The sequence below is a fragment of the Trachymyrmex septentrionalis genome, unplaced genomic scaffold (assembly GCF_001594115.1).
Source record: "Trachymyrmex septentrionalis isolate Tsep2-gDNA-1 unplaced genomic scaffold, Tsep1.0 scaffold133, whole genome shotgun sequence".
NCBI classification, from domain to species: domain Eukaryota; kingdom Metazoa; phylum Arthropoda; class Insecta; order Hymenoptera; family Formicidae; genus Trachymyrmex; species Trachymyrmex septentrionalis.
In genome coordinates, this window is record NW_017304472.1 from 594,011 (window position 1) to 604,224 (window position 10,214).

The 10,214-nt window shown below is 31.9% G+C and overlaps 1 protein-coding gene across 4 annotated transcripts in view; it reads left to right on the top strand.

Annotated features, from left to right (window-relative positions):
* Positions 1-10,214, top strand: part of LOC108757168 (probable phosphoserine aminotransferase) — a 242,032-nt gene that overhangs the window by 36,609 nt on the left and 195,209 nt on the right. For all 4 annotated transcript variants that reach the window (XM_018501576.1, XM_018501574.1, XM_018501577.1 and 1 more), the window contains one exon: positions 9,899-10,029. In XM_018501576.1, coding sequence (XP_018357078.1) covers positions 9,899-10,029 — 131 coding nt within the window. The remainder of the gene's footprint in view (positions 1-9,898; positions 10,030-10,214) is intronic.

A 10,214-nucleotide genomic window follows, 5' to 3' on the forward strand; every position in this document is an offset into this window, starting at 1 on the left:
TCTAATTTAACCTAGAATTTAACTTACCGCTAGTTGTTAATATCAAATTTTTTATATAAATGATCCATAAAATTTTATGGAATTTAACTTGGCGCCAGTTGTTGATATAAAATCTTTGTATAAATGATACGTATCATTAGAATTAAATAAATAATAAATAAAGATGGAAACGCAATATTTTGTGATATGTATTACAAAAATACGTATCACTTATGGCGAATTCGATTGGAAGAACTAGTGCGCACTGGTGCATATTAAAGCCGTTGTACACTGATTTAATTTGAGTATAAAAGTAAAATGCAAATATTTCGTACAAGTTTATTACAGTTTTTTAAGATTTGGGAGAATTTGGGGGGATTATTTGTTTCAGATTGATTGTGTGAATCCGATAATTTCATCGGCTCTCAATTTATCTGAAATATTAATTCAATTTAAATGAATATATATTAGATAGTAGTTCAACATCTTAACACTCGGACCGGTAAAGCGCTTCGTATTTAAAGTTTTAATATAAATGGTCTCGTTTCCAATCATATTGCAAATATTTCAAATTATAAAATACATATGTTAGCTAATAGTACAATAAATTGTATTGAGTATTTCAGAATTTAATCGGTTTTTATGTTTATGTTCTATAATTATATAAACATATCTTTACGTTATTTTATGTACGATGGTTTTAATGTGCGCACAATTGAATTCGCTATTAATTTTCACCATAAATTAATAAAGATAATTTACTTGGAATTTTGATTTCATATTTTAATTTTGTACAACAGAGTTTTATTCAAGGTTCTTATATGGTTTGGATTGAGTGAGGAAACAATTTTTAAATATTATAATTTAGCGCCAATTATTGATATCAAATCCTTTTATATCTGATACATATCATTCAAATTAAATAGAATTTTTTATGGGATTTTAACTTGGCAAATATACAAAAATACTACCCATGTTTTTTTTACCTAGATTTTATTTTTTTAAATTAAAGGTACTATTATTTAAGTTGTAATTCTTAATTTGATACACCATTTTCTTTGTTTGATGTATTCGATTTGTTGTCTGTAGTTGATTGACAGATGACACCTATTTACAGCGCTTTTTTATCTTTTTTTGAAAAGATAAATTTATATTGATATCATGTACTATATTTTGTAGTGTTGTTTAACGTCTTCTTATAAACAGTATATAAATTAATCAATTTAATACATATTTTTTTCCAAAGAATATGCATTCTTAGCACTTTTTTCATCTTTTTGAAAAGGTAAGATTTGTAAGTTTTATGGAAAAGTATTCAGATAAAAGTTGTAGGATTCAAAGAGATCTATTCAAAAACAATCAGTATACAGAACTTTTGTTAATAATACACGATAATGATTATTATGAAAGGGCATATAAGAGTTAAGTTTAAAATCTTTATAACGTAAAAATATTAAATATATAAAATTACATAATAAAGTTTATAACTTACTATAATATTTTCTAATGTAGAATAAATTAATATTAAGACATATGTTTCGGCCTTCGTATTAAGCCCTCTTTAGATGTACAAAGATATATAAAAGTTTGCAAAGATGTTAATCATTTCAAGAACGAAACGTTCCTGTGTAAAACGTGTGAGTGATGATAAAAAACCAACGTTAGTCCATCAGAGGAACAGAAACTGCTCGTCAAAATAATTCAACGGCCGATTGGTTAAAGATTTTGGATGAAACTACGACTTTATTTACAAATGATTTTTAGATGACAAACAAGTATACGTGTCACTCCGATAGGACTCACCGATCCGGTAATAAGTGTTGAGTTGCATCTTTATGGATGCTCGTCAATGATTAACTCTCGTAGTCAATATAATAGAGCGTGTAAAGATGTAATCAAAAATTGAAATAGTGAATATAATACTAACTGGAAACTTCTATAAATGAATAAAACGATAGAAAAATAAAATTTGTCAAAAAGCTTAACGCTGTATAGCTAACAACGTCTAACACAGCTCTGACTAAGAGAATAATCGTTATACTGTTGACTTGGTGACGCAAAATCAAACTTTGTTTATAATTGGAATGTATGAGTTGTGTAAGCCTTCTGTATCGGTTTGGAGATTAAGGCTGTCGTTTTGCTTTTTAATGTGAAGCATCTTCTGATATTAAACGTTTATTGTAACATGGTTCCTCGTCTAATATTTTAACATTATTCTAATCAAATCCATGATCAAAATTTAATCTATGATCAGTTGTCACTGACGTGCAGACGTGTTCCATCTAATATAGTTCCAATGTTCTCCGATTCGTGTTTTTAACTGTCTACTTGTTTGCCCTACGTATGATGCGTCGCAATCGTTATAAAATTTAATTTTATAAACGACATTATTTTTCAACATGTGGGGACGAGAATCTTTATGTGTTGATATATTTATTAGCTTGTTTGTACTGTAAAAAGAAACTCTAATATCTTTTCTATTGATTAAATTTTTCTGACAAGTTCGGAATGTAAGATACAGTAAACCACGATGTAACTATCAATGAATCATTGACTTCATTTGTATAATCACGTATAGTTTTGCACTTCTATCCCTAATGTTCTTGACCCTGCTATTAATTGTGTCAAAAATCAATTTGAGAGGATAGTCATTCTCTAGTAAGATATTTATTACTTTTGTTTTTCCCGTGGAATTCCGGATCAGATAGTATTGCTCTATTTGTTAGTTCGATGATTGTGCCTCTTTTTTGGGATAACGGGTGATTTGAGAGAAAGTTTAAATACTATCAGAGAAACTGGGTTTCTGATATCCATTAAATATGAGTATATTTGTTTTGATTGTAATTTTTACATCTAAAAAATTCAATGATTTATTGCCAGTCTCGATTGAATTGAAGCTGAGGATGAATCGAATTAAAGCTATTAAATAAAGAATCAATAATGGTTGATGGCACTGCAGTGCATACATCGTCGACATATCGATAGTAAATAAGAATCTGATCATTATACAAACTCAATGCTGTTCTCTCTAGTCTTTGCATCATCAAGTCCGCAATAATGGGTGACAATGGAGAGCCCATGGGGGTGCCGAAACTCTATTTGTAAATATCGTTATCGTACATCGTTAAATATAAAATAAGTGGAGTCAAAAATAAAACGAACTGCCGTCAGGAAATCAGCTTTTGATACATTGGCACTTTTTTGAGATGTTAGACCAATTTTCACTAACACAATCTAAAGCTGTGTCTATGGGAATATTTGTAAATAAAGACACTACATCTAGTGAAATGAGTTTATGATTTTATTTTATATATAATCTTAGTTTATCAACGAGTTTAAAGCTGTTTTTTATGTGACTATCCGCCTTCGGAATTGACTTAAATATTCTATTGTTTAAATAAGATGCAACGGGCTGTCTATAGAGAAAACGATCCTGAACGGACAGTTCGGTTTATGTATTTTCGGCACCGCATAAGCTCTCGGAAGGTATCCATCCGTATTAAGTAATTATTTATATTGAAAATCACTGATATAGTTACATCTGTTCCATTCAGATAATAATTTTTTAAGCGACGTTGTGAATTTTCTGGTAGAATCTTTTTTAATAATTTCTTAAGTCTCTTTATCTTGAAGCATGTCATTACTTATTTAATATAAAAATCTTTGTCAAGGGCTACCATTACCTTAGGAGATCTATTTACTGATTTTATCAATTTGGCTTGGGTGGTGTCGCCAAGGTTAGGTCAAGGTTTTTTAAATTTAACACACTGTTTTTTATTCCAGAATCTAATAGCTGGTGTCGAGAGCTTTCCAAAACACTACAATTAAATATAGATTAATAGATAGAATAGTTCAATTGAAATAAATCAAATATTAAGTCAATCGGAAAGTTCCGTCCATTTTTTGCAAAAATTATGATTTTATTTAAAAAACAAAATGAAAAAGTATCTCAATCAAAATATTGTCCATCGTTAACGATGACTTTTTTCTATTTTTCGGGCAGTAAGCGAATTCCGCGGCGAAAGAATGACTCATCTTTGGAGGCTATTCACTCAGAGACTCACTTTTCGACGTCTTCATAAGAATTGAAATATTTCTCTGTAAGTGCGTGTGCCATCGATTGAAACAAGTGATAGTCGGAAGGGGTACACGCAATGCTCGCAAGGCTCAAACGGATAATTTGTTCTCGGTAGACTGATCCCCTGTGACTGTTTGACCAGATTTCAACAGCTCGTGGTACACTACACCCTTCTGATCTCACCAAATACAGAGCATTGCCTTCTTTCCGTGGATATTCCGCTTTGGCGTCGATGTCGATAGTTGGCCTGGATCTCAAATAATTTTCGGCGTTTGGGGTTATCGAAATAGATCCACTTTTCATCGCCAGTCACAATTCAGTGCAAAAACCCCTTTCTTTGTTGCCTAGCAAGTAGAATTTCACAGATGGTTTTTCGCCTTTCAATGTCTCTTGGCTTCAGTTCATATGGGATTTTCCTTCCTTGTAAACCTTTCCCAAGGCTTTCAAACAATCCGAAATAACAGATTGAGCACAATTTAATGCTTCTGCAAGTTGTTTTTGCGTTTGACATGGGTCCTCATCCACCAACGCCTGCAATTCTTCATTTTCAAATTCATTCTTTGTCTTCGTGTTCTTGGCCGTCCAGAACGCTTTTTGTCTTCCACATAAAAATCACCACTTTTAAAGCGTCGAAACCATTCTCTGCATGTTTTATCGGAAGGAGCACTATCACCATAAACTTATACAAGCATTCGATGAGCTTCAGCTGCAGTTTTCTTCCATTTGAAGCAAAAGATTAACGCTTCGCGCAAATGACGCTTATTTGGCTCAAATGTCGACATTTTCGATGCAGTAAAAAGTAATTTTATTGATGTAAACGTATACTTTTATATATTGAATTTTATTGACAGATGGTAAAACTAAAAAATTAAGCTTGGTTTAGACATTAGACTTATCGATAGTTAGCCAGAGCTACTCGCCGCTAGATGGACGGAACTTTCCAATTGACTAATATAAGTGATCACAAGGATTACGAGCCAATTAAAATTAATAACATTTAATATTTAAAATTAAATTAGTGAAAAGAGAGAGAGAGAGAGAGTACAAACGTTTTGATGGAAATCAGATCATTCTCAGTGTTAAAATAATGTTACAATAAAAGTCAGATTCTCATATTACGAAAACAGTGTTCTATACGTTATGAAGTAGATTTTTAAAAATGTAGATACGTATCAAATGCTTATGTCTTCTTTTTTTGTTACGAATATGTGATCCATTGAAATATTAAATGTGAGACATTGAAATCGCTCAATATAATTGGACCGCTAGTGAAACTCGCATTTTTCTATGAAAAGTAATCTATTCAAAAGAAAGTTTTCAAAGAAATCGGTTGTTAAGTGTACAGAATATACAATTAATAAATAATTACACTGTTTAAAAGAAATATTAGGAGTATAAATAAATTTCCGCCGATTGACAAACAATGGCGCTACCAGTATGTTATAGTTAAAATTGTCAGCTGTAAAACGTCGTAAGATTGGACATCTGGCAAGAACATAACCTTGAAATATTAACGATTTTGCATCAGCATCTTATATCTTTTTTCGTACGAAAATGTCGAGTTTTGAGCCGAATAAGCATCATTTGTGGGAGCTTTTGATTTATTTCTTTAATTTGAAGAAATCTGCAGCTGAGGCGCATCGATTGCTTGTAGAAGCATATGGTGAGGCTGCCTTAAGTGAGAGAAGTTACCGTGAGTGGTTTCAAAAGTTTAAGAACGGTGAATTTGACGTCGAAGACAAAGAACGTAGCGGAAGGCCGAAAGTACGAAGACGCGGAATTGGAAGCATTATTGGATGAAGATTCGTGCCAAACGCAAGAAGCACTTGCACTTACATTAGGAGTGACTCATCCAGCAATTTCACATCGCTTAAAATCGTTGGGAATTATTCAAAAGCAAGGAAATTGGGTTCCATATGAACTGAAGCCGAGAAACGTTGAACGCCGATTTTTCACATGTGAAATGCTGCTTGCCAAGCATAAACGAAAGGGTTTTTTGCACCGTGTAGTCACTGGTGATGAAAAATGGATCCACTACGATAACCCAAAGAAGAAGAAATCATGGGTACCACCTGGCCATGCTTCAACATCGACAGCCAAGCCGAACATTCATGGAAAAAAGCTCATGTTGTGTATTTGGTGGGATCAGCTAGGTGTCGTTTATTATGAGTTGCTTAAACCGAACGAAACCATTACTGGGGCTCTCTACCGAACACAATTGATGAGATTGAGCCGAGTACTCAAGGAAAAACGCGTCCACTACTATTCCAGACACGACAAAGTTATTCTTCTGCATGATAATGCTCGTCCACATGTTGCGGCGTCGGTCAAAACCTACTTGGAAACACTCAATTGAGAAGTTTTACCCCACCCGCCGTATTCAGACATTGCTCCTTCTGATTACTACCTGTTTCGATCGATGGCGCATGGCCTGTCTGAGCAACACTTCACATCATATGAAGATACCAAAAATTGGGTCGATTCGTGGATAGTTTCAAAAAATGAAGCGTTTTTTCGACGCGGTATCCGTATGCTGCCAGAAAGATGGGAAAAAGTAGTGGCTAGCGATGGACAATACTTCGAATAAAACATTAGGTACCGTTCTTTCATAATAAATGCCCAATTTTTGATAAAAAACTGCGGAAACTTATTTATACTCCTAATAACTAACAGTAATAAAAAAGAGACAAACAGGAGAAGAGAGATTTAAACGTATAATATATAAAATCACCGTTAGAGTTTTGTTGACATTAATATCGATTACAAATTAAACATTAACATATCAATAAATCAATGCATATTAAAATATTAAAACTATATATACTTTTTTCAATCGAACTATTGTGAGTCAAAAATTAAAAGAGTAATGCAATGGATATTATAATTTTATAAACCATTGTGCTATAGAGACAGAGAAACGAGCATTGACAATATCAGATAACGTTATGAGTTAAAAAGGAAACAAATAGATAGAAACAACAATGGGTGGAAGGGAAAAGGAGAAAAGTATTAGGAAGGGAAAAGGAAATGTATGATGTTAAAATATGGCAGAGATTTAATATCATTTAGCTTATTAATTCCGTGTTTCTATCTTTTTATATGAACATTTCCGATATTAATCTCTTGTTATAAGAGGATTTAATGTCCAAAATTTCCATGTTATCCCACTTAAAATTGTGATTATCAATGCGATGCTATTACCGATGGCGATTTAGAAATCTTCTATTAATATCGAAAACATATTCCTGCAATCTTGTCTTTAGTTGTCTTTTTGTTTGACCCACGTAGGGTGTCCCAAAATTAACGCAAGATTTGAATTAAATAGAAAATACAGTTTTTAGTCTTTTGATTGTTATTTTTTTATTGAATTATAAAGTACATAGGATAGGGTTATTTGTGGAATAACACATCGGGCAAATGGCCTCCACGGCTTTGCATGCACATACGCACTCGTTTGTCGAAATTTTCCATGACCATTTTGCATAAATGTGGCTGAATTTCGTTGATGCAGCGTTGAATCTCCTCCTTTAATGCACGGGTGGTTGTGGGCTTGTTGACATAGACCTGTGATTTCAAATAACCCCATAAAGAGAAATCTAATGGTGTTAAATCACACGATCTAGGGGGCAATTTTGGCGATTGACAAAGCCATCAAGGTGAAAATGTGCTTCATCGCTTAGGATGATTTTGCTCGAAAAATCAGCATCCATTTGTTGATGTTCAATAATCCATTCAAACGAATTCATTTTCAATAACCCTAAACTGTCAGCTGTTAAATTGTTTTTTTTTTTTGGGGTTGCCAACACTTTACTGCACAAATGGCGGCAAATTCAAATCTTGCGTTAATTTTGGGACACCCTTTAGCATCGTAATTATCACAAAAGATCTTATAGACCATGTTTTGATTGCATAATTCATTCAACCCATCTTTTCTCTTTTTTATGAAATTTTTAAGCGAATTCAGAATGGAATAGACTAATTTGCATCTGACTTTTATTGTAACATTGTTTTAACATTGAGAATGACCCGATCGGCGTCGAAACGTTTGTACTTTTCATGAATTTAGTTTTAACTGACTATAGATATGATAAGCTTGCAAGGGTATTTTTTTTTTAGTTCTCGCGATGTGAGAATGCACGAAAGTTTAAAGAGAAGACTCACACATGATTAGCTTGTAAGTTTTCGGCGTTTTGGGTACCTTTTTTTTTATTAAATATACGTTTACTGTGAGTTTCGGATAGTATAAAAGTACGAGTATACGAAAATGGATTAAAAAGAATTATTTCAATATAATAAATAGTCGAAATTTTATAATCTCTGTCAATCTTCGGAGATCGCTCGGCCGGAACGGATGTATTGCTTTAGAGCGAGTGTTGCATTATCCTCTAAACTAAATTCTAATAAACTTAATTATATATACTATAATAATATTTATACAATCATTTATCTACCAGTTTATGTTCAAATAATAAAATTTTATTTATTAAGTGTAAACTTATAATATATACCAAGATTTTTTTTAAATGTCGATTTTCGATAGTTCAAATAATTATATCTTTTTTGAGCGATTCATATCGTACTATTTTTTTTTGTTAATCCAAAAGGTCAACTAAAAAAATCCTCCGGGTTTTTGTTTGAACATTTTTAAAAATTTAGAAATTTTTTATCTAAAAAGTAATCATTTTTTGCGAATATTTCCAATAAAATTTCTTTGAAGCATTGTATTTAATTGAAAATATTATATAATATTATTTATTTGATATTTATATTTATTTGTCTTTGTCTAACTTTGAGGTATAAATTTCACACGTTTTGAGCTAAAAATACGTATTTAATTCAGATATATATAGAGTAACAAAGTTGTAGACTTTCACAGACCCTATTGTGGTCGGGATGGTGACCAAAAATAACAATGGCGTGTTAGTTAAGATCAAAGTCATTGGAGATTATTTCTTATTCTCATTTTTATTATACATAAAAATAAATTTTTAGTTTGAAAATGAAAAAAAGAGAAACAATCTCTAATGACATTGATTTGAACAAATGTCACTGAATGAACAAATGTCATCCAGGACATAATACTGAACAACATTTAAGAGATTTTAGTCATTAGTCGGACATCTTGCGTAATGCTAATGCCGGCGGTACTGAAACTTTCAAGCATTATAATTCAAAACTTAATGAAAAAATATTTCCTTACAGTGTTTTGAAAGTTCTTGACACCAGCTATCGGATTTTGGAATAAAAAATGGAGTATTTCATTTTAAAAAAATCGATGTGATCTCGATCTGACTTTAGCGACCTAAGGTCCTTACTATAATATATAGATCTTTTTGATGCTACAACTTTTCTCTGAAACGCTTCTGTAAAACGTATATTTTCCGAGATATTAAGGTGTTCCGTTTTGGGACACCCTGTATATATGTGATATCCTGTGAGTCAAGAATTCAATACAATATATATGTATTACAATATTTTTTAGAAAAAGTATATGCAAAATTGTGTATTAGATTGTGTAATTTTATATAATCTGCCTCTGAAAATGAGAAATATTGATAATTTCCGTGATTTACAAAATCAATCTGTGTCACAATTGATGTGTTGTTAGATAAGTTTCTTTGCATGTTTTTACCATAAATAATATATTTTCACATTTATAAATGTTAGTGGGATAAATGTATTTTACTCCAAAATTACTTCATTGTGCACTCAAAGCGGTATTCTTTGTTTTGAAATTTATTGTTAATATTAGAAGATAATAAAAAAAGACGCAGATCGATCGTATTCGTTGAATAATCTAATTGGCATATTGATTAATCGGTATTGCTTTATCATTTACAGGTTCTAAAAAAAGTGCAGAAGGAGTTGCTCGCATATGGAAACACGCAAATCAGCATTTTAGAGTTAAGTCATCGATCGAATGACTTTAAGAAAGTTATTGATGATGCGCAGGCCACTTTGCGAGACATCCTGTGAGTCAAAAATTCAAATTACTTGATAAAAAAATCACTTATTTTAAAAGTGATATGGAAAATCGTTTTTTACAATGTCAACAGAATTATAAATTAGTATAAAATATATTGATAAACATCTCTCTTTCTTTCCCTCCCTCCCCTCCCTCCGTCCTCTTTCTCTTCCCCTCTCCTTCCCCCTCCTC